This window comes from Marmota marmota, unplaced genomic scaffold, assembly GCF_001458135.2.
Source record: "Marmota marmota marmota unplaced genomic scaffold, marMar, whole genome shotgun sequence".
NCBI classification, from domain to species: Eukaryota; Metazoa; Chordata; class Mammalia; order Rodentia; family Sciuridae; genus Marmota; species Marmota marmota.
The window spans coordinates 1,312,814-1,339,145 of record NW_026000140.1 but is presented as its reverse complement, the minus strand read 5'-3'; the positions used below and the strand labels follow the sequence as shown (position 1 = coordinate 1,339,145).

The 26,332-nt window shown below is 34.9% G+C and overlaps 1 protein-coding gene across 1 annotated transcript; it reads right to left on the bottom strand.

The window, feature by feature from the left end:
* On the bottom strand, nucleotides 1-24,986 carry Dck (deoxycytidine kinase). Its single transcript, XM_015505305.2, has 7 exons — nucleotides 24,576-24,986; nucleotides 19,393-19,508; nucleotides 9,693-9,886; nucleotides 8,532-8,679; nucleotides 6,347-6,462; nucleotides 4,014-4,104; nucleotides 1-2,389 (listed from the first exon to the last, which is right to left on the bottom strand). Exons 1-7 carry the CDS (start codon nucleotides 24,664-24,666, stop codon nucleotides 2,363-2,365), a joined length of 783 nt encoding a protein of 260 aa, XP_015360791.1. The 5' UTR covers nucleotides 24,667-24,986; the 3' UTR covers nucleotides 1-2,362.
* Between the last annotated feature and the right edge of the window lie 1,346 nt (nucleotides 24,987-26,332).

Genomic DNA, 26,332 nt, shown 5'->3' with positions numbered 1-26,332 from the left:
AGGGATATCATCTTTATTTAGGCTTAATTCTTAGAACCTATCACACTAGTACAACTGTTTATTCATGACAAAGAAATACATTTTTTATTAGCATCTTTTCAATTCCACAAATTAAAAATCATTAAACATTTTTAAAGGTCAGCGAAAAATACTGAATTATAAGCTTCATAATAAAATCAATGTAATTTATAGACCACTTTCAACTTTTTAAATTCATAATTTTTTATTCAAAAGTAGAATGTAAATTCTAAAAAAAAAGATGTAATAATTTTAATAAGTTTAACTTCAGCAGTCTGTGAAATTCAAACTTACTTATTGACACATAAGTCAATAGACAAATTCATTTATACCAAACAACCAAAAGCTCACACATATCATGATACAATTTAAGTATTTATGGTTATTACTGATTTGAAATCAAGTCCCCTAATCAAACATCAGTGCATCAGGATTGGTTAATCCACTGAATTATCACCTTTCAACAAGAAACCAAAAGCAAAAAGTGACATAAAAAGAAAACTACAATTTTAAAATAAGTAACTCTTCCTCTCATTTCAAAAAAATGTACACTTTTTCTAAAGTATAAAATAGAAAGGTTAATTACATGGGAAAAAACCTGCATACTTTAACTTAAATATCTAGGGGGGAAAAAAACCCTCTTTATTTATATACAGACTTAAGATGAATACGTGCAAAGTTTTACAACTACTCACATAAGTAGTTTAGAGAGAAGTGTGCCTTATTAAGGAAGTTTTGTTAATTTTATTCCTTAGTTCAATTAAAAAATGATAATTATTTCATGATATATTACATATAAAGCAAAATCATTTTTATTTGTGATTTCTCTGAAAGGTACAAAAAACTTAGGTCAAAATTCTACAAAACAAAGCAAACTGTGGAGCAAAAAGCAATAATAATGTTTTCAAAGTAGAAATACATGATTTATTTAAAACTGGAACTAGCATGCTGCCTAATTAATTCAGAAAGTAGGGAAAGAAGAATGAGGCAAGAAATAAGAGGTGAGGTTAAACAGACAAAATTGCTAAGATACTCCACTTTGGCTTCAGTTTCTCGTTTGAATACTCACCAAGCAGACAGACAAAAACTAATCATTTCCACTGCAGGAACAATAAAGAAAATAGAAAAATTTATCATTCACTATGTTCTACTAATATTTCCTACAAAAATGAAAACAGGCGTGTACTCTAGTGGTAGGGTACTTGCCTAGTGTGAATATGGCCCTAGGTTCAATCCCTAGCACCACACACACATAGACACAACAAAAGATATAAAAATGAAAAGAAATTTAAGAAAAACTACACTTCCACCTAATTATTAAGGAAAAACATAGTTTAAGTAAATCTCTTAACTGTAATAAGAATTTTCATTTCTAAAACAATAGTCTGAGAAGGGAAAAGCAGGTAGCTATTTTAAACTCCTGGTAAACTGAATCTTTATACTCAGGTAATAACTTTTCAGCTATCTTTTAAAGATACAAAAATTTTCTCCTCAATCATCTAAAATCCCATGTAAAAATAAAAATGGATCACAGATGCAGAAACAAAGGTAAAAGGTGAAATGATTTATAAAATAGGTTATGTCATTACCAAACTGGGAATCAGGTCACTTGCTTCCCTGTAAATGTATTATAGATACATTGATAAATATCAAGTGATTAAATACTAAACTTAGTTTTATCTTTAACATAAATTAGGATGGAAAGAGAGGCACCTGATCAAAAACATTCCAAATAAAACTTCAGGAGCTAGATATACAACTCTGTAGAGCACTTGCCTAATATGCATGAAAGCCTTAGTTTGACCCCTAGCACCTCTAGAAATAAAACAAAATAAACAAACAAAAATTAAAACAAAACAAAACTCACTTCAGAATCCTTATTCAAGGAATTCTGAAATTCTATTTTTCAACTTTTAATAGGTACAATAATTTAATTTACACATGATTTACTCTGTAACATTAATGCTTCCAGTTAAGAAACTGGTCAACCCTGAGGTGAAAAACACTATAGGAAAATGTTAACCGGTGGAAGATGACAGAGGGACAAGACAGGAGGAGGCTAGGTCTTTTATAATATAGTTGAACCACTATTCAGATTTTGGAAGCATCTACCTCCAGACTTCCTGTTATAAGAGATAATTAAACATCTTTGATTTTTGAACTATTGAAGAAAGGAAGGGAGGAAGGGAGAGAAAGTTTTACATAGGATTCATAAAACATACAAAAACACTTTTTCTTGAAGAAAAAAAAGGTTAAAAACTTGAGTCTTATGAATATTGAGCTATGAAGACACATAAAGCTGAAGTATTTGGAAACAATGGGCTATCTCGAGTCTTCGGCAAGATCACAAACTACTCAAAAATTCTTTGACCTGAGGGAAGAAAAAAAATATTAACATAATTTTTTAACTAATTTGAAATATCTAATATTTGTCTTCATTAAAGTGTATGTAAAAGCTGAAGACCCCAAATATATTAGTAACTTTATGACAATACCATACCATTTATTTCCCAAAGAAATATTGTTAAATACTTCTGTAGTAAAAGATCAATGACCTAAAAGGTCATTATAGGAACTACTTAATTTATATCTAAGATTGATGCAGTTCTAAACAGCCATAACACTAGTTTTATCCCTTTATTCAAATACCAAAGAACAGCAATGTGTGTAGCTTTAATAATAATCACAATAGTTTAAACAAGCTTTGAAAATCAGACAGGGAGTAGATACGTAATATTTCTTAAGCACAAATTTCTGTCATACTATGCAATGTTAGTGTACTGAGAAAGTTATATAAGTTCTGAGTTGAACCTAGCTAATTGAACAACACCACAATGCAGGACTCTCAATCTCTACGTATTCTAGACTACACAAAAATTCTCCTGAAAAGACAGAGGTTATTGCCTTGTAAACATACCTAAAAAAAGAAAGACAACTGTTAATAATATTAATAAAAATAAAGATAAATAATAATATAAAATGATTCTAGTCAAAACAAAGAGTTAGATAAAATTAACAAGTAGATTTACAGACTCACTAATATTGATGTTTAGCTGTTAGTACAATGACAATTTTAATATTATCAGAAATGAATTTTATCCTATATTTTTGACATTACTAATAGTAAGAAAAAGTCACTTAAATTTTACAGATACGTTTTACATCATATGATGGGGAAAACATATAACAACTATATACTCCCTTAAAAATATCAAATCCCTATTTATAATAAACAGCTGACATTCTGTGACAAGAGAAAGAAAAAAGTCAAAGATGCTCCTAAAACTAAACAACAAAAAAATTGTGGTTCCTCTTTAGACCTCAGATCACCAAGATTATTCATGTGGGTATAGGAACATTTCCTATATAATTACCCCTACTATTGGCTCAAATGTTTATTGACAATTCTCTCCCCATTCCTTTATCAATATGGCACCACTCACTTAATACGATCAATTTCCAATTATCAGAGAAAAAAATAATTTTGAATAAGATAATAATAATAACAATTATTATTGTTATTATCTTAGGCAATGTCAGTTCACCCTTAACATGGTTCCATCAAAACTCAAAATAATCTCTTAATCTCAAAACTTCAGCTAAAAATGAAGTCCATATCCTTCCACTGTAAATATCCTCCATATTGAATTTAGTTGAAAAAAGTTTAATTTTATAAGCAGTTTATTATTAATTCACCTAAATATTGGTGGTGTGAATAAAGGGGAACAAAAGGGAAAGAAGCAGGGAAGGAGGTGAGAAAGAACATATCACTGCAATTATCCCTGTCTTACAAAGAAAGAAACAGACAAACAAGATTCTTCAGGCTACAAAACTAGAATTTAGTCAGGATTTAAATCTAAATACTCTACAGCCCTCTAAAGCTGTCTCTTAAGGCAACTTTATATAAGCTTCCTGTTCAAAAAGTTTCTGAAGTTTTTACTACTGTTTTAAGTAAGGCAAACAAATATTAGTTTATAGTTTTTGTCTAAATCTACCTTTTCAACCAGACTTTCATGTTTGTCCTTAAAGTCTTCATTAACATCCAGTGTTAAGATAGGCACCTCTTGTAGATAATCAAAATTTGTTCTGTTTAAAAGGAGAGAGGTGAACGAAGTTAGAAAAGGAATGAAAGAGAAAATTTTTAAATGCATTTTTTTTGGTAGTACCAAACCAGGGCTTTGCACATTGTAAGCAAGTGCTCTACCATTGAGCTATATCTGCAGCCCTTTATCAATGAAAAATCAAAATACTATCAACATTTTACACTAAAATTATCAACCAGTAGCCTCTTTCTTCTCATATAGACTTACTGTAGGTAAAGAAAGAATTAAGATGTAAGAACATATAGGCACTGTGACATATGATTCTCAAACAAAAAATAGGATAAATTAGAAATTTTTTCATCTTAAGCTGGGTGTAGTGGCACATGCCAGTAATCCCAGTGGCTCAGGAGGCGGAGGCAGGAGGATCACAAGTTCAAAGCCAACCTCAGCAACTTAGCAAAGACCTAAGCAACTTAGTGAGACCCTGTCTCAACATTTAAAAAGGGCTGTGGATGTGGCATCCTGGTAGCATCCTTGCTACCAGAAAAAAAAAAAAAAAGAAAGAAATTTTTATATTTTAAAGATGAGGAGGACTGGGGATGTAGCTTAGAGGTAGAGCACTTGCATAGCATATGTAACATCCTTGGTTTGATCCTTAGAACTGCCAAAAAAAAAAAAAAAAAAAAAGGAAAAGTCTTATAGAAGTCTTTCTGAAACCCAAAGACTATCTAAGGTTATGTACCAATAAGTGAGACTGGACTTGAGCCAAAAGCTGAGTAAGGACAAAGTCTATGTATTTAACTTAACAACTATGCTTTATTACCTCTTAAGTCATGTTTCATGAAACAAACTTGAAAAATATTACATTAGTCCTCCCATTCGATTAAGGACACATTCCAAGTCTTCCACTAAATTCCTAAAAATACAGATATACAAATCCTACATACTATGTTTTTTTCTTATACTCGCATATACAAATTTAATGATTTTTCTCTCTTTAAAATACCTTTATTTTATTTATTTATTTTTATATGATGTGAGGACCCAGCACCTCACACATGCTACCACTGACCTATAACCACAGCCCCTGCTTTTTCTATCTTCAAAGTGGATTTTTTAAAAACCCTCTTTCCTTATTAAATTGAAAATTTTCATTTTTCCACTTAAAGGAAGCTCTTAATGGCTTTTCTTTGGCATATCTCAAATTCAAGTATCATTCATAACTCATGGAGTCTAGGGCCATTAGTAAGTAAAACAAGGGTAACTTGATCACAAGTACCATGATACTATGACAGTTGATTTAATAACAGAGATGGCAATTAAATGACTATCAGGCAGGTCGTAAGGGATGACTCAGGTCTGTGCTGTACCAGATGAGATAGGACAGGGCAAGACAGCACAAGATTTCATAACACTACTCAGGATGGTAAACAATATTTTAATTTTTGATACTGAGTTTCACTATGTTGCTCAGATTGGTGTCAAACTTCTGGGCTTAAACAATTCTCCTGCCTCAGCCTCTGAGTAGCTGGAACTTACTTGCACACCTGGCTTGGTGAGCAATTTTAAACTTCTAAATTGTTTATTTCTGAAATTTCCCATTTAATATGCTAGGTAACTGAAACTGTAGAAAGCAAAATATCAGATAAGGGGGGGACTGCTTGCTGCATCTTAAAAATTATTTCTAAAAGAGAGTACCTACGTAAGGCACAAAGAGATAAATTCTTAATCAATTGAATGAAATGCAATTTTGTAACTAGGTGACACTAGTTATAAAAACCTCAAAGAGGGCTGGGGATATAGCTCAGTTGGTAGAATGCTTGCCTTTATAGCTCAGTTGGTAGAGTGCTTGCCTCGAATGTACAAGGCTCTGGGTTCAATCCCTAGCACCACAAAAAGGAAAAGGAAAAAGAAAAAAAAAAACTTCAAGGAAATGAGATCTCATTACAATCAAGAGAATCAAAATCCTTGGGGCCAGGGATGTGGCTCAAGCCGTAGTGCGCTCGCCTGGCATGCGTGTGGCCTGGGTTCGATCCTCAGCACCACATACAAACAAAGATGTTGTGTCCGCCAAAAACTAAAAAATAAATAAATATTTTTAAAAAAAAAAAGATTAAAAAAAAAAGAGAATCAAAATCCAAACTAATTCTAGAAGATATCAGTAAACAAATGATTAAAAATGAAAAACTTTACAAGTTGCTATTCACATCTTCCAAATTTTAGATTAAAATTTGATTTAGGTATTTATTCAAAATGAATAATAAATAAGAATAAGGAAGTCTTACTTCAGTGTTCTATGCAGGAGCCAACTTTCATGTTTATAATGAAGCTTCTCTAAATATTCAAGAGGAATGTCTTGCTCTTCAGTTCTTCCTCGTAAATATATCCTACTTAAGCATTTCTAAAAGCAAGCAATAAGAAAAAAAGACAAGGAAATTATTTTTTCTGTTGCCATCAAAATTTTCTTTTCTGTGCCTCTTAAGTTATGCTAGCCAAATTCTCTTTTCTTCTAGAAAGTTGAAGTAGTTCATTTTTCCTTCCATATGGCTTTTCAGCCATTTGATAGCGCTATACTAAATAGTACTTTCAAAAATAAGTCAAAATAACTCTTTAGTTTTCACTCTCCACATATGAAATATACTAACCAATGTAAGTTTGGTAAAAAGAGGGAGAAAAATTCATTAAACATCTACTTAAAATTTTTATAGGACAGCTAAAAGGTACGGCAATCTTTCAATCCTACATTTTTGTTAATCAAACTTGAACATCTATGTTCAGTTAATATAAAATCACTAAAGGCAGTGGTTCTTAACGTGACGATAACTCTAGATCACCACAACTGAAAAGAACATGGGATGTTTTATGCCTGTTCTATATCTGCATTATTGAATAAAGTAGCTACTAGCCACTTATGGCTTTTAAGCACTTGAAACATGGCTAGTGTAGTGATAAAAAAACTGAATTTTAAAATTTTATTTAATTTTAATAGCCATAATTTAAATAGTCACATTATAAGTATGGCTCTAGATCATTTTCCCCTGAAAACATACATACATACAAAAATTCACATAATTTGTGGGGATTCATAAATCCTCAGAAATTTATCATGTATCCAAAGACATAAGAACCCCCAAACTCCCTAGCCCAGTGGTAAATCATCTGTGCAGCATGCAGAAGGTTCTGGGTTTGATCCCTAGCACCATAAAAAGGAAGGACGGAAGAAACTAAAGAAGGAACAGATGGATGGACAGACAGAGGGGGGAGGGGAAACCTTCAACCTAAATAACATGCATAAGCCTAGAGCAGCATATAAACTGTCTTTCAAAGTCTATTATAAATTCTCTTTTTCAATAATTAAACATTTAGTCAAACTATATCATAAACAATACTGATGAGAGGCTGGAGTTGTGGCTCTGTGGTAGAGTGTGCGCTTTGCATGTATGAGGCACTGGGTTTGATCCTCAGCACCACATAAAAATAAATAAAGGTATTGTGTCCATCTACAACTAAAAAATATTTTTAAAAAATACTGATGAGATTAAACAGTAGTTTTGTGTTAGTCTTTAAGAAACTGTTTCCAGCAGAATAAAATCATTAGTATTCTTTATGCTCTTTTTTAACATTCGTATTCAAAAAGATTCTTCTCAAAAATAAAAATGAATTTCAATATTATTATAACTGCTGAATCCTGGCTTATTTGACATTAAAAAAAAGGAACAAAATAATCTACTGTAATCAGAAACCTAGATCTTTTGACTTACCCAAGAAGTAGAAATTTAAAAAACAGAGAAACAATGAGAATGCAAGTGTCAAACCCAGAAAGCTTCCAGTTAAATGTAAGATCCTATTATTTAGGTTGGTTTCATGAAAAGCATCTACTTGATCTTCCTGGATTTATTATATATTATGATGTAAACAGAACAGCTATTGCAGTTATAATTTATCATAAAAGGCATATTTTCAAGGGAGCTCCCTTAACTAAGTCTCTTCTCAACTTAATGGTTACTATCTACTCATTCAAGTTACAATTATAAAAGATTTTCCTTGAAATGAACCTCCAACTTTGCCATCCATTCAGCAAATATTTACTTATCTCCTACTGCATACCCAGACCCTATCCTAGGCATTGGAAATTGTACGGTAATTAAAATATCCTAAGTCCTACCTCATATGCAGCCTATACTGAAGAAGTTGCTTGAGTAAAATGGGATGAGAAAGTCTGCAAGTTAGGAAGAAATAAAGATGAAAAATAAAAGAGAACTGAACGGGTTCTAAAAGTGCTACTTGACAAGTCTTGCTTCTACTCTGCCAAGAAAACAGAACAATTCTATCAATAAAGTTGTGAGTTTGGAGATGAAGACATGGAGGGCTGGAGTTGAATTAAATTGCCTTCAACACACACCACTGAAAAGATTTCTAAATACTACTTTAAATTTTCAATGGAGCAAGTGAATTTTTATTGGTTCTCACCTCTGGAGTAGCTCGAAGATAAATGATTCCATCCAATTCAAGGCTTTGGCCAAACTGGTTATTCATCCAGTCATGCCAGTCTTGATATATTGCCCACTCTGTTTCATTCATGCAGTCAAATTCATACAAATTAGATGCAAAAATATACCTGAAAGAGAGGATTCATCATTTTTTTAAAAACCCACAAAGAAATAGAAAATAAATCTATTAAATGAATATGAAATATTCTCCTAAATCCTGTGGCAGATAGTGCCTCAGATAACAGAAAACAAACAAACAAACAAAAAACCATGAGTTTCTTCAACTATGGGCTACATGTTCTTGGTCAGCAGTTCTCCCAATGTCATGTGAGGACCACTGGAAGTCTCAAAGATTCTTCAAGAAGTTCTATGAGAGGCCAGGTTACTTCACATACTACTACATCTCAACCAAAAGAAGATATAACATACTGAATACAGAAGCACAAATGAAGATCCAAATTTTTCTATTAAGTTAGACAAAAACATGCAAAAGTGTAAAGCACTGCTATTTTTTTCACTACTTTTTGTTTAGAAAAATATAATGTTTAATTAAAAATGTTATCTATGTTAATATGAAATGGGTTTATTGCTAATTTTAAATGAGTAAATAATTTTAAAATATTTCTCAATCTAAATTTATAACAAGATATACACATCAGTAAGATACAAAGCACTTTGGATACAGGATAATCATTAAGGATAGAAAGGGGTCCTGAAACCAAAAAGTTTTGGAAACTATTCTGAATTAATTTGGAGATTCAAAGAATCTGACATAAGCAGGAAAATTCTAAAGCTCCCTTGGAAATTTTTATCTCACTGGTTCAGGTGAGACACAAGGATATAGAACCAGATTTAACCAGAACAGATGAGAATTTTAAAACTTCTCTACAAATCTGGATTAAATAGCTACTATTCCCTATCATTTCCACAGAAGCCAGAAATTATAAATGCTAAAACTTCTCAGTGATATTAATACCAGAATGCTGAGGAGATTAAATGCCATTATGTATCTCAATTCCTCAACTCAGCCTCTATTATTACTTTAATTCACAGGAAACAGGAGGGAAAAAAAAAAATGTCCAACTCTAAGCCAAGTTTCCAGATAACCAAGTATAACCAAGTATAAACCATTTATATATACCTGTCACTGTACACAGATCGTTCAAAAAACAATACAGGTTTCTCTGCATCTTTGAGCTTGCCATTGAGAGAGGCAAGCTGAGCTCGTATCCGACTGAGACAGGCATATGATTGAAAGGTAAAAGACCATCGTTCAGGCTTCTCATACATCATCTGAAGAACATTCCCACCACTTTTCTGAGACGTTGTCAGTTCCTATTTTGAATTTGCAAAAGAAAAAAAAAAGCAATGTTATGAGCTATCTGAACTTTTTAAGGCTCAAAAAAAAGCTACACAAATACATGCATGATGATTAATAAAACCAAGTTAAGTCCCCTTCCTTATACTTTTTCCCCAGTATTTTAAGTTATCTGAAGCCTAAAAAATCTTCAAATCTTCTTCACAAGAGGTCATAAACTTACAAGCTATGAAAGAAATTATTTGGCTAAAGTAGGACTTTAAAAATTTTTGAATTAATTGTCAATATTTAAAAGCTAAATGAAATTATCTGGATTTATATTTTCTTTTTAAAATGGAAAGCCAAGAAATATTATCTTTTTATTTCCTCTTGGAAAAATAAACTGGGACACATACTCGCCAGTTTATCAGTCCCCACTATTCCCAGATGATTTTCAAACAGACCTAATTCATAGATGCCCCTCAATTCAGATAGGATTACATTCTGATAAACCAATTATAAGTTCAAAATATTATAAACTGAAAATGTATTGAATAAACCTAACATACCAAACATAAGATTGATTCCAAGTTCAAGAGACAATCTTCTTATTATAAATTATCTTCCCAAGTATATTAATACAATTTTCAACCTCTCCTCTGCAACATTACTAAAGAATTCAATATACTTTCAATATTAACAGGGCAATAACTTTCAACTAGAAGCACCTCACATATTTGTACCCTTGTTCAGAGATATGATTGGACAAACAGGGATTTTTTTCTTTTTTAAAAAATTCACTTATTTTTGTTGTTGTTTTGAAATGTGGTTTTGCCATATTGCCCAGGCTGACCTCAAACTCTAGGACTCAATGAAACTTCTCTCTCAAGTGACCCATGACAAATTAGACTGACACCACCTAAAGTGACTGACCAATTTTAACAACTGACATCCTCCTAATGTAATGGTAAACAGAAATACACATCATCACTTAGGAATCATGCCCCCCCCCCAAAATTAGAACTAAATCCAATCAAGTCTATGGAGGTCTACCTACAGATTTATAGAAAATACAGAGAACTAAGAAACATGGTAAATTTTATCACAGTGATATATTCAGCCAAAACCAGAAGGAGGCAAACTGCATAGAACAAATGACTCAATTTCTTACAACAAATAAATTGCAAAGGAAAAAATAAAAAGAGGCAACTAAGATATTAAAATTGAAAAGACGTATCAACCAAATGCAATGTGAAGCTTGTTTGGCTTCTGATTTCAAAATTATAAAAAAAAAATTATGAGACAATGGGGCAACACCCCCAACACAGATTGTTTATGATGATGTGGAACTGAAGTTCTCTGAAGAGTAGCACCTAGATTAAAAATTCTGCAGACTGCTTGACCTTGGCTGAGGATATCATGATTGTGAAGAGATGGACTGTTGGGGGTCAAGAGTCAAAATTATCTTAGTCCCTTTAATAGCCATTCACCTTCAACCTTTGTATCCAACGTAACATCCTCATGACTATTAAGTAAAACTCTCACAATTTAACTAGCGGTATAACTCAGTGGGAGAATGCTCACCTAGCATGCACAAGGCCCTGGGTTTGATTCCCAAAAACTTCAAAAGAAAAAGAAAAAAAAAACTATCAGAATATAACCATAAGCTTAGTATACCTCTAAGCATCCACCAAACCTAAAACCAGAATGCTAAAAATCTGAAATCTACAGAAAAGATTTCCCAACTTCTCCCCACCAGGGCTTTGTTGAACAAAATATACAGTCTCTGGGACAATAGAAAATCAAATTTAAGACCCACAGGTCTTGAGGAAAAAGTAGCGATACAAGCCAGTGGCACAGAAAACCCACACAGCTCAGTGGTACAGCACTTGCCTAGCACATGTGAGGCACTGGGTTCGATCCTTAGCACCACATAAAAACAAATAAAACAAAGGTAAAATTCTTTAAAAGAAAAAAAAAAAACATTCAATGCAATAAGAGAAGAAAATTTCCCAAATCTTCTGAATAAAAACGGACATACAGGTACTGGTGACATTTATAACTCCAAAAAGATAAATATGACCATATAAATAGATGATGAGCAGAAATTTGAAACTTTTTGAGCTAGAGTAAGTCAACAATGAACAGGAAGATGAAAACAATTCATCTGATGATAAAGAACACTACACATCTTATATTAGCTGGTTTGTTTGCTCAGGGCTTTTTTTGGTTCTGGAAACTGAACACATGGGGGGTGCTCTACCACTGAGCTACACCTCCAACCTCTTTCTTGAAATTTTATTTTGGGACAGGGTCTTGCTAAACTGCCAAGGATAGTTTCAAACTTTTCATCCTCTTGGCTCACCAAGGATTACAAGTATACTGCATCCAGCATCACATTAGCTCTATTTTTAAAATGTATCATTTATTAGTTCTTTTATTGTAACTATGCATATTTTCTTTTACAATGTTATTTCTGTTTTAAAAATCTGAGTTCCCCATCTCTTTATATCCATTAAAATAGGTACTTTTTTTCATTTCTAAATAAGTGTTTATATTTTTTAAAAGACCACAGCATAAGGGGCCAAGGTGATAGCTCAGTGGTAGCTACAGCGCTTGCCTCGCACACTTGAGCCTCTGGGTTCAATCCTCAGCACCACATAAAAATAAACAATAATAATATTAAAGATTTTTAAAAAAGACCACAATATAAGACATTATGCTAAATGAAAAAGCTGTCATATTCTTAAGTTATACCCAGTAGAATGCCATTTACCAGGGGCTGGGAAGAGCAGGCAAAGGGAGTGGTTACTAGACATAGTTTTAGTTGTGAAAGATGCAAAAGATTTGTTTTATAGCACTGTAAATGTACTTATTATCAAAGCAGTACACCTAAAAAGGCATTTAAGATGGTAAAACTTTATGTTTTAATAAAAATAAAAATTAATAACAAAATCATAAACCTTTTATTTGAATTTCCCAATAAATATAATCTCTCTTGCCCAAAGTAATTCAAAGTCTACTATATTAAAAGAACTTAGAGGATCAATCCTGACTCATTAGTTATAAAAATTATAATCAGCTAGTTCTAAAAATACAAATGCATAAATTAAAACTGAAGCAAGGGCTGGGATGTGGCTCAAGCGGTAGCCCGCTCGCCTGGCATGCGTGCGGCCCGGGTTCGATCCTCAGCACCACATACAAACAAAGATGTTGTGTCCACCAAATACTAAAAAATAAATATTAAAAAATTCTCTCTCTCTCTACCTCTATCTCTCTCACTCTCTCTTTAAAAAAAAAAAAAAAAAAACTGAAGCAAAACTTTGTAATAGAATTTTATAGGTATAACACTTACATAGCAATTTAGCTACTTTAAAAAAATCTGTAATTTTTGGCCCCATTAAGTCCACTTTTAGAATTTTATTTTAAAGAAATAATCTAGAATATAGATTTAACTGAAAAGTTGTCTATCACAGTGCTAGGTAAATAGGAGGCTATCACTGCATTATTATTAGGTATTTATATTATATTAAGTATATAATGGTATATACATACAATAAATTAAGCTGCCTTTCATTTACAGAAAAATTTTAATGACATTTTAAATTGTTAAGTCATAATGATTATTATAGCTGAGAAAAACAGTACAAAATTGTATACTGTTGTATCAAATAGGATCTGCACTTATCTCTGGGTAATAAGGTTATAGGTAAGTTTCATTTCCTTCTTCTTTTTTTTTGGAGGGGGGGTGCTTGGGATTGAACTCATGGGCTCTTGACCACTGAGCCACATCCCTAGCTCTATTTTGTATTTTTTCATTTAGATACAGGGTCTCACTGAGTTGTTTAGTGCCTCGCCATTGCTGAGGCTCGCTTTGAACTCTCGATCCTCCTGTGTAAGCCTGTAATCCCCAAGCCCATGAGATTACAGGTGAGGACTACTGCTCCCAGCTTCATTTCCCTCTTTGGATAATCTGACATTTTCTTAACTGTGAAGTGGTATTATTTTATAAAATAAAAAACTGTATTTACCGTTACCCAAACTGGATTTAGTAATTTATTATCACAACTATATAAATGAAACATACAGAATGATGGGATTATAGTGGTTTTTATTCTGTTCTCTCTGATTCATATCCACTATTACTTCATGAGAGAATATTTCACTATTTTATAGGAAATATAGATTATTGGTAAGTGAGAAAAAAATATCAAGGGTTTGAAAAAAGAAAAAGATAAGTTGTTTCAAAGACAAATATATACCTCCTTGCTCACAGTTACTAATTTCTCACTGGTTTCTTAGTATTAATAACTTTTAGATAAAAGTAAAATAGCACTGGTAATACATATGCTAATTATCTTGACAGCCATTCTATAACATATATACATTTCAAAACATCATGTTGTACACTATAAATGTTTCATTGGTCAACTTAAATTTAAAAAAATAAATTTAAGTAACATAATGCTTCACAATTAATAGCAATAATCCCCCACCCCACCCTCGCCAAAAAAACAATTCAGTTCAGGAATACTGCCAGAGCCTAACACTGCTTGCCCTTCCACCCAATAAGATTGACTCCTAAAATGTGGCCACGTATAGGTGGGCCCTGAGAGATCTGGGAGCAGCTTGACACTGACAGCTCTGGGAATGTCTATCTGTACCAGCACTGGGAACTTGACCCCAAAACAGCAAATAAATCTCATCACCTAGAGCTAAGTACCAAAAACATAATAGTGGTGACATGAAATCAGCATGAAGCTGAATCATGCCAATGTTGTAAAGGCCTATGACGTTCCTGAGGAATTGAATTTTCTGATTAATGATATGCCTTTTCTAGCAATGGAATACTGTTTTGGAGGTCTTCAGAAGCTACTCAACAAACCAGAAAACTGAAGTAGACTTAAAGAAAGCCAGATGATTTCTTTACTGAGTGATAGAAGGTCTGGGATTTGATATTTGCACAAAAACTAAAATTATACCTCAGTTTTAAAACCTAAATATGTAGTTCTTCTGTATGTTGGTGGAAAGATAATGAATAAAATAATTAATCTGGGATATGCCAAAGGCACTGATAAAAGAAGTCTTGCTACAACTTTTGTGGGAATACTAGAGATCTTTGAGAATAAGCCTTATACAGCCATTGTTAATTACTGGAGCTTTAGGACCTTGGTATTTGAATGTATTACCAGACATAAGCCTTTTTTGCATCATCTGCAGCCATTTATCTGCCATAAGAAGGTTAGGGATCCAAAGTGTATATGTGATGCTATAGATGATAGGTCTAATCTCATTTTTAATTTTACTGCTCATTCAACAATATCCCCTTCTTACAGAATAGTGAACCTGTACCTTTGAATACCAACTGTCATAAATCATATTGTATGCTATGTGTACCTATATTTAAGATGTACATTTAATAAAATCAAAGAGAAGATGCCTGTTAATTTATAATGTATTTGAAAGCTTATGCTTTTTAAAAATCTTTCATGTCTTGTCACACAAGTTTATAAAGGTCTGCATTCCCTCATCTGAATTTGTAATTTCAAAATTGAAGAAGTTCTGAAAACAAAATTTTCATAAGCTTGATGACAAAATTCATTTGCTTACAAATCTAATATGAACTGACAGTGACATCTATTTAACCCATTTGGTGTGAATAGGCATTTATATTACTACAAAAGTACTAACGTTTGATTATGCAAGGAGGGCTGCTGTCCCGCCCCATAATCATACATGATTGATTGAAGGTTAATGTAGAATGGTATATACATTGAGAGTTAAAAATTTGAGGGTTTCAGCGGCGCACGGTGGAATATGCCTGTAATCCCAGCAGCTCTGGAAGCTGAGGCAGGAGGATTGATTGTAAGTTCAAGCCAGCCTCAGCAACTTATCAAGGTCCCAAGCAACTCAGTGTGACCCTGTCTGTAAATGAAATATAAAAAACAGGGCTGGGGATGTGGCTCAGTGGTTAAGCATCCCTGGTTCAATCCCCAATGGCAAAAAATACACACACACACGCGCGCGCGGGGATTATTGTAGTATGGTATGTACACTGATTTACCATTCTGAATTCTAAAAATTTCTTTTTTTTTTCTTTTTTTTAGTTGTAGATGAACACAATACCTTTATTTTTATGTGGTACTGAGGATGGAACCCAGTGCCTCACACGTGAAAGTCTTGCGCTCTACCACTGAGCCACAATCCCAGCCCTTGTAAATTTCTTATTCTGAAACATCTGGCCCCAGGATTTCAGACAAAGGAATATGATCTCTATCTTCTGTTGAATAATTTAGAAGATATTCTTTTAAAAATGTAAAATTCTAGATAGTGTTTTTGTTTGTTTGTTTTGTTTTTTGGTTTTGTTTGTTTGTTTTGGTACTGAAGATTGAACCCAGGTGTTTTAACACTGAGTCATATCCTCAGTTCTTTTTTTTTTATTTTGAGATAGGGTCTCACTAAGTTGCTTGGGGCCTTGCTGAGGTGGGCTTTGAACTTCCAATCCTCCTCATCAGTCTCTTAAATTACTGGGATGACAGGTGTGCACCACTACACTGAGCTTCTAAATAGTTTTTAACTTTGTATATTAAATGATTTATAAATGTAAAAAATTCAGCTCAGTGAAAAAGAACAGAAAGGAGAGATCTCCTTAAGTCTATCTATAAAAAAAAAAAATCTAATAGGAGGCAATTAAATCAAATCAGCAAATATATTATTATTTGGAAATAAGCCTTTAATACAAAATTTGATAAATCATCTAGGTGATAAGTTTTAAAGATCATTTTTATCACATGAGAGAAGGAGACTATGTAATCATTTAAACTATTTCACCCTTTCATTGTATCAAAATTAGTGATGGTGGAATGTGATGATCATTATTATTCAAAGTACAGGTATGAAGACACAAATTGGTATGAATACACTGTGTATACAACCAGAGATATGAAAAATTGTGCTCTATATGTGTAATAAGAATTATAATGCATTCCGCTGTCATATATAAATAAAAAATAAATTTTAAAAAAAATTAGTGGTAGCCTATTAACAGCACAGCAACATTTCAGCCACTAGGTGGCAGGTTTAAAAAAAAAAACAGCTTTAAAAAAAACCCCAAACAAGCTAAATAAGCAGGTGCATATTTAAATATCAGGGAAAGACAACATTTACTAATAGCCACTCTTCCAGTTCTACAACTTCCAAGCAATATAATCAAATGGATAACATCCAAAGTAGGGCTGGGCTGGCCAGGACTGGAATGAAAACAGTCCATTTCCCATTGTTGACAATACTCTAAGAAAGCTAAGATTTATACAGTTGGTGAGTCACATAACTCCAAGGAATAGATCAGGGATGGGTTTGGGGAAGTACTGATCTAAGATGAAGAAAACCCCACTTCTTGAGTATAGTGGAGGGCCAGGGGAAAAAAAAAAAAAGAAGGATGCCACTCTGCTACCCATTCCCTGACATTCTACAATCTACCCCAAAATACTATTCCCACATTGTTTGAATCTCTGCCTGAAAGTACAGAAGACTAATAATATAACAGCCTTCAATAGACACACACAAAATTAAAGCTACCGTCCAAGAATATGCATCAAATTTCAACAAAGATAATCAAACTCGATGCAGTGGCACATGCCTATAATCCCAGCAACTCAGGAGAATGAGGCAGGATTATAAATTCAAAGTCAGCTTCAGAAACTCAGCAAAACCCTCAAATAAAAAAATAAAAAGGGCTGGGGATGCAGAGGGGTAGAGAGCCCCTGGACTCCATCTCTAGTACTCCCCCCAGCCCCATGATAACAGGATCATATGTATACTAGTTACTTTAAAAATGCCAGCTTGGCATTCTGACTCCAGTACATGGAAAGAAAATGTCCTAGCCCATAAACATAAGTGCCAGATTCATGAAGACATATAGTTTTAAAATGATGACAGATACATCAATGTGTCATAGTCTAATGATGTCAGTCACTAAATCTAACCAATCTCTCTGAACTGATTCCAAGTTCAAGAGACAATCTTCTTATTATAAATTATCTTCCCAAGTATATTAATACAATTTTCAACCTCTTCTCTGCAACATTACTAAAGGGTGCGATATACTCTCAATATTAACAGGGTAATAACTTTCAACTAGAAGCACCTCACATATTTGTACCCTTGTTTACAGATATGATTGGACAAACAGGATTTCTAAAATGGTAATTAATGTTCTATTTTTTTGACCTGGATGATGATTACAAAGATGTTAGCTTTTTGAAGTGTTCTTTAGACTATACATAGGCTTCATATACTTTTATTGTTACATGTCAATTAAAAATGGTTAAAGAAACAAATATATTCACCCACTTTAAAGTTCTTTTTAAGACTAACCCTACCTTTCCTCAAAGACAGGTGACACCAATTTCTTTAGAAAATAGGGTCCATCTGGGGAGGAAGTCCCTTTAAATTTAGTCCTAGACATTATAAAGATGGGTATACCTAATTGGCCCCAGACCTAAAGTAACTATGCTTAGCAAATAGAAGGTAATGTTAGTAAAATATTTTTTACTAAGTTAAAATCATATATATTCAAAGTCTACAGAGTATCCTGCTAGTAATTCCTATTTGTGTATGTGATTTATATTTTAAATATTCAATTATTCACAGAAATCCTACCAACAGTTAAACTTTTAAAAATATTTTTTTCACTCTTCTGTCCTGCCCTTTTTAAAGTAAGTTTCTAGCATACATTTCCATTTTTGAAGATTTCTTCTTTCAATTTCAATTCCCAATTCTCCAAAAATAAAAATATTAGCAATCACTCTCTCCTATACACACAACCAAAAATTCTTCTACTAAAAAAAGGAAATGTAACTGTTATTTGCTTCCTTTCTCATTTGCAAGGCAATGAAAATGATACTTGTGCCCTATAATAGAAGTCTTAAGAATGATAATAATGATAAAAAGAAATCTGAAATAAACTATTTTCTCTATAACAAAGGTCTTGAAAGGTAAACTAAAATTTAAAATTTTTTTTTGTTTGCTTGTTTTTAATCAAAATATAAAACCCCTTGAACAGGGAGTGAAGGTACATGCCTATAATCCCAGCAGCTCGCCCATAATCCCAGAGACTGAAATAGGAGAATAGCAAGTTCAAAACCAACCTCAGCAACTAGAAGCATTAAGCAACTCAGTAAAATCCTGTCTCTAAATAAAATACAAAAATAGGGATGGGGATGTAGCTCTGTGGTCAAGTGCCCCTGAGTTCAGTACTCCCTCGCTCCAAAAACAAAGCCGTTAGAGAAATTTAAATTGAAATTCAATTTTTTAAGGCTTCATTAATTTTTAAACTCTTAAAACACTTAACTTTATTTAGATGCAATAGTAAATCTTAAAAGCATAGGTCAACAAATCTTCATGTATATATTTATATAAATATTCATGTAGCACCACCACAATGAAGATATAGACTTGAAATTTTTATTGGAAAAGAAAAAGATGTTGGTCCTTTAATCCAAAAGATTTTTATTTTATTCACTTAAAATTCTATTTTCATTACCTCAAATTCATCTTGAGTACTATGAACATTGCACCATCTGGCAACAGGTTCAGGAACCACTTCCCAATCCTCACAGACTTGTTTAAGGATATTCACAAATGTTGACTTCCCTGCAGCTGTTATGAAAGGAAAGGTAAAATTAAGTAAGAAAACTTGTCAGAAAAAAAAATAAAGATAAATAATCATCAGCTTTTATAGGATTTATAACAGGCAACAAATGCAATTTCTTAAACTTTCTTTTTTTAAAAAACAGAAATTGAAAGGTCCCCTATCCAATTGTGCGGAGCACACTTGTTACTGTTTTTAGCTTAGCAAAGCCAGAGAACAGAGGAAATAAGAATCTAGTGAAGTTTTAGGCAAGATGTTATATCTGGGAGAAAAAAAGTCCAACTCCAAGACATATTTTCCTTAGCCAAGCAATTCTGGGAAACAGTAAGGCTAGTCTCCCACTTAAAACTAGTTGTGTGAATTTGGGTAAGTCCCTGAACCTCTCTGAGCCTGTTTCCTCAAGAAAGATAATAGTACTTTCTTCATGGAAACTGTTGTAATAACAAATAAACTCTCACTATATTAATATTCATTCCAGGCTCAGATTTTTAGAACCTTCCTGTCTACCAGCTCCACTCTCTCAAGTCTACAAAGAAGCTCAGTTTTTTCCTATCTAAAACTAATTAAGGAACACACAAGTAACCATAATATCAATATGAAGATACATCCAATGACTAGGGTTTTAGAATAAAGAATAATATGATTATTACTAACACTAATAAGCACAATGACTAGTAAATATTATAAAACCTTTCTGCAAAATACTTCCTAAAAGAAGTAATTGTCATGGTTCTGTGTTTTCTACCAAACCTTAAAAAAATAAATAAAAAATATGTACTTTAGTTTTCTCTGACCACTCATTAGTTTCTGAGATATGGGGTTGGCAGGGGACATAGGGACAGCTCATGTATAATCAGGGTATACAATGTTTACTATGTTAAAGTTACCTAGGAATATATTATATTTAATAGTAGGGACAGTCTTGATGTAGAACCTCACAGGGTACAGTGTAGAGCTACATACCTAATGACCACTACACCCTTTCTTTTTTTTTTGGGGGGGGGTGGGGGTGGGGTACTGGGGATTGAACTCAGTGGGTATTTGACCACTGAACTACATCCCCAGCCCTATTTTGTATTTTATTTAGAGACAGGGTCTCACTAAATTGCTTAGTGCCTTGCTTTTTGCTGAGGCTGGCTTTGAACTCTAGATCCTGCTGTTTCAGCCTCCAGGACTGCTGGGATCATAGGCATGCGCCACCATGCCCAGCTCCACCACACCCTTTCTATGTGGTTATATTAGACATTGCTGATCGGCATAATGTTCTCTCTCTCTCTCTCTACACATACAAACCCATATATAACTTTAACATCTTTGCAAGCAAAGCTTCTTCTTCCTCATAAACAGGTTCTAAGACAGGCAAGGATGAACTTACCTTTGACTTGCAGAACTATATTCACAACCTCTGACATTATGCAGGGCAACAGAAAAGAACGAAAGGAATGAGGATGTAGCTCAGTGGCAGAGCACTTGCGTGGCATGCACAAGGCCCTAGGTTGAATTCCCAGTATCACCATAAATAAATAAATAAATAAATGGGAATACATATATATATAAACTTTAAAGGATCACACAAAGCAAAGGGAGGGAGTTAAATAAAAAATTGACACAGAGAGAACAGTGAGACAAATAAAATACAAAAGTCATGTTATCTCCAGAAGAGAAGAAAAACTTTCTAAGGATAAACAGAGTGACTATTACCTCTAGTCATGAGAAAAGCACGGTGATCAAGTTAGGGACTATAAGGCATCTAGAAGAATGGTTTTAAATGATCACTGAACATTCACTGAACAAAGGAAAAGAGCACCAAGGCATCAGCTCAGAGTCTAAATGCACTGAAGGCTAGCACTTTCTACTTCCTTTATATAATTTTTTTTAGTTGTAGGTGGACACAATATTTTTATTTTTATGTGGTGCTGAGGATTGAACCCAGTGCCTCATATGTGCTAGGCGAGCATTCTACCATTGAGCCACAACACCAGCCCTCAGCTTCCCTCTGATACTGCCTACAAGCAGAATCATGCAGTCTATTTTTTAAATTTAAATGTAATAATAGCTACATTTAGTTCACACAGAGTAACAATACTTAGTCCTAGTTTAGTTCCTTAAATTTTGTGGGGGAATTTGGAACTGGAAAATAAGTTAATCAATAAGTAAGTATTCTACCAAGGACAAAGCAAAAGAGAACAAGAACCATAGATATTCACATTAATACTTCTATAAAAATCCCAGGAACTAACTGAATTCTTAATGTCAAACAAGCATTAAGATGATAAAAGTCACTCTGAACAAAGTATTAAGAAGCAGATAAGCCTTCCATAAATCTTTTTTTTTGGTACCACAGATTGAACCCAGAGGGCTTTAACTAGTGAGCCACATCATCAGCCCTTTTTACTTTTGAGACAGGGTCTCACTAAATTGCTTAAGGCCTTGCTAAATTACCAAGGCTGGCTTTGAACTCACAATCCTCCTGCCTCAGCCTCCTGAACTGCTGGTCATAAGTGTGTACCACCATATCTGGCCAAGGGCTCCATAAATCTAACATTAGGGAGTATTTTAGTAACATAGAACATGAAATAATGAGCTACTTTAGTACAAAACTAAAATAACCAGGTAAAATTTACATTGTAGGGCTGGGGTATAGTTCTCTGTTAGTAAAGCATTTGCATAGTATGCAAACCTTGAATCTGATTCTCAGCACTGAAAAATAAAAATAAAAAGTTCAAATTCTAGAAACAAAATCATAAAGAAAAATAGTATTTTTTTTCAGTACTGAGGATCAAACCTGGTCCTTTATTTTTATTTATTTGTTTGTTTGTTTGTTTGTTTTTGGAGGCACAGTTTTGCTAAGTTGCTGTGGCTGGCTGGCCTCAAACTTGAGATTCTCCTGCCTCAACCTCCCAGGTCATTAGGATTACAAGAATGTGCCATAGCATCCAGCCACAAATTTATACAGTGATAGCTTGTTTGAATCTGTCAAATAAGGTGGATGGGAACATGAACAACAGTGCAAAAGCAGTAATAAACATCAACTGACAAAGCCTAGTGTAAAGGAGACAGTAAATGGTGAGGAACACACTCCATCTAAACACAAATTGTTGTTACATAGAAACATAGGCCCAGTGTTAGGAGATCTTTAGATTTTTCATAAGCCAAGAACCTAGATGTTTATGGGGAATCTCAAATTTTTAAAATTCTAGTAACTAACACCCCACCTCCACCCAAATCACAGCAGGAAAATATGGTACAAATGCAGGCCATCAGTTTGCAGATCCTTTCAGTATAGAGAAGTCAGGAATTTTAAGCAGGTTATAACATGATTCCATCTGTATATAGAATGAATGCTCTGCAAGTAATTAAAGAGAAATTGGAGATGGAGTAACACGCTAGGAAATTATTTCAGGTGCTGAGAAGATTACAGATGCTTGCAGGGAAAGTAGATTTCTAGATATGATATGTTACCTAACTGGATTTAAGAAGAGAAAAGAAGATTAATACATTGTGATATTGATCTGAGGTGTTGTCTGTTCAAATACATTTTTATGATGGCATTGTTAACTACTTTTTCCTGTCTTTACAGATGATCTTTCTTCACAAAGAGGACTCATACCAGTAAACATGCATCATACCAGCAAACATGCATCATCATAGAACTTACACTGCTTAGATGAAATAAGAGTCTCTCCCACTGGTGCCCTAAACCTGCAGCAATAAAATAAGATCTTCTTGAGGGTGTATTCAGTTTTCTTCTGAATGGGTGAAGCATCTACTAGCCTTGCTTTTTTATAGGAACAGTGCTTTGAATGTGTTAAGAAAAACTATACTGTATGCATGGATGACCAGTACCCAACCTACAACCAAAAAAATTCTATCAAAACAGGAAGTGTCAGGAGTAGGTTTCCTGTAGTAGGAAATTCATGTTCACCTTGCACAATGATATGCATGATGTGGTTTGCCCCCAACAGAGTTAAGAACAAAAACCTGTCCAGGGCAATGGCAGATACCTATAATCTCAGCAACTTGGGAAGCTGAGGCAAGAGGATCACAACTTAGAGCCAGCCACCCACACCCAGTGCAACCTAGGAAGAGTCTGTAGAGTGCTTCTGGGTTCAATTCCTGGTATGGCAAACACACACACACACACACACACACACACACACACAACCACCAAAAACCAGAAACTGAAACATTAGTGGTCTTTGAATCTCGTTAGTGGTCTTTGAATTGTAACTCCAGTTACTATTTGGATGTTAGGTAGAATTGAGGAACTCCATGCTATTTAGAACATTAAAAGCCTCTTTCCTTGAACTTGAAAGTGTATAGCAGTTTCATCAGTAATTGCTAAAACCTAGAAACAAACCAAACATCCACAAGTGGGGAATACATAAATCAGGGTATATCCTTGCAATAATACAATATTCGGCAATAAAAAGGAACTACAGAAAAAACATGAATGAATCTCAAAAGCGTTATGCTAAAAGAAACAAGACACGAAAGGACAGACACTCTGATTCTATTTATATGACATTCTGGAAATGGCATAACTCGCAGGAATTAAAAAAAAAAAAATCAGGTCAGCAATTGCCAGAAAGAGAGGAAGGGAGAGGATGTTGGCTACAAAGGAGCACAAAGAACTGTGGGGGGCAATGGAAATGTTTTTTATATTGATGTGAAAAGGCATTATATTTGAGACCTCATAGAACAGTACACCTTAAAAGGGTGAATGTAACTTAACCTAAATCACACCTCAAGAAATCCGCTGTATCCGACCCACCACCAAAAGAAACCCTTCCCTCTTCGAGTGCCCAAAAAAGACCCGTGCAGCGGTCCAAAGCGTGCGCCACAAAGACCGCCCGCCCGGCGCTCAGCCGGACCAGCGTCCGCCAGCCTCGGGAGCAGGAGGGTAGCGGGGGGGTATGCTTTGGGAGGGAAAGGAAGCCGGGGCCGCGTCCTCACCTCCAGACTAGATGGAGGCAAAGCCCTCACCTAATAGCAGCTAAAGGCAGCGAAGGGGACCTTCAGACGCCACCGTGATTCCCCCTGCTTTGAGCCCAACATTCACCAGGGGTTCTTACCGATGTTCCCTTCGATGGAGATTTTCTTGATGCGGGTACCCTCGGAGCTAGTGGAGGGAGATGGGCAGTTTCTCTTGGGCGGGGTGGCCATTCTTGGTCTTTGGCTGCCCCAAATGCTTCGGGCAAGGAGGAGAGCACAGATGCGCGCACGAACCGGAACTCGCCCAGACCTGACCCAGTTAGGTTTCCCCCGCCGGCGGGTCCCTAAGTTTGACTTTCGCGCGCAGAGGCAGCTGCCGACGGGGGCGGGCCAGTAGGGTGGCTCCGCCCCCAAGCCCTCTACCGTCCCCTCGGCCCTCTCCCACCTCCGGTGCGGTCCACTGCGTACGTCACGACGGGTCACGCGGTGCCGCGCGTGCGGCGTCGTGCGGGAGCGGTTCCAAAACCTGGGGGGAGGGGAGAAGGGGTCCGGGGACGTCGGGCCAAGGAGGGCTAAGAGCGGGCCTGTAGTGGGAGAATTCACGTGCTTCTCCGAGTGGCTTCTGGGAATAAACCGAAGCGTCAGGACAAAATTAGACTTGAAATTTTTAACTCGTTAGGGGAGAAAAATCTGTGGTGTAAAGTCAAATGTTTACCCTCTGTTATCCTGTAAGACCCATCAGCAAAGGCTTTTAGGAAATGCATTGCCCTTACTAGGCAGTTTTTTATAAGCGCTTTTCTTTTTTTCCCCCACAACTTGAATGTTTATTGTATACTTATATACAATATATACCTATAGGCATATATACATGGGTTATTATAGAAACACATTGGTTAAGTCTAAGCTCTTTTCGCGTTAACTAGTGATCCAGTGCTAGATCCTGTTATTATCCCCATTTGCCATTGAGGAAGCAGGCACCCAGAAACTGTTTCGTGTCCTGAAATGGGCACAAGGAACTGGGATTAGAATTTGGGTAGTCAGACACCATTCTCAGAAAGCCTTTCCTGAGATTCCATACCCCTCTCCATCTGAATTGGATGCCCTCAGTGCTGTGTAGGGAACCGCAAGACTAGGTAGGTTTCTTTTAAGCATGACAATGGCATAATTAACTTTTGACTCCATCATCTGGCACAGTTAAAACACGTATGTTGATTTTAGGATGTCTATTTGTGTGCCAAGTACTCTGCGGAAGCTAATCTAGCTGGGGACAACTAGAGTTGTTCATTTTTAGGATGGGTTATACCAGGTTATTACGCTTCCTGGAAGTAATCAAATTCAAATCGTCTACAGAAATCAAAAGGTTAGTTTTAACCTTGCAGCTACGGTCAGACCCAAAATGCATCTGAAAGCAGAGCCAGAAGAAGGGGAGAGTGGATGGTAACTCCATTCTCAAAACTAAAGAGCAGAAATTAAAACAAGTCCATGGAGGAACTCTGGAAAACAGCAAAAATTCTCCTTTGTAACTCCCTTATGTAATTTTTTAAAAAGCTGTTTCCTTTTAATATTTTTATTTTATTTTTATGTGGTGCCAAGGATTGAACCCAGTGCCTCACGCATGCTGGGCGAGCACTCTACCTCTGAGCCACAACTCCAGCCTCACTTCCCTGTATAATCTTGCTATGCCTTTATTTTATTTTCATTTATCTTTTCACAGTGGTTAGCTACTAGAGCCTTGAAGCTGAAAAGTAGCTGTCATCAAAGTATGGCAATGAAGTTGGGGAAAAGGTAATGGGGAAGCTACCAAGTGTCATATTCCACACCCAAACTTCGGGGGAACATACGAAATAATGAGTATTCACAGCTACTGAGAAAGTAAGGCAAGGTGAGCTTCCAAAAT

Excerpts from the sequence above, each read along its gene's own strand:
- Dck (XM_015505305.2), bottom strand. The coding sequence starts at position 24,666 with ATGGCCACCCCGCCCAAGAGAAACTGCCCATCTCCCTCCACTAGCTCC. Across the intron at positions 8,680-9,692 it reads CGATCTGTGTACAGTGACAG|GTATATTTTTGCATCTAATT; the intron begins GTATATATAAAT and ends CCTCTCTTTCAG. Across the intron at positions 6,463-8,531 it reads ATCTTCGAGCTACTCCAGAG|AAATGCTTAAGTAGGATATA; the intron begins GTGAGAACCAAT and ends GCTTGCTTTTAG.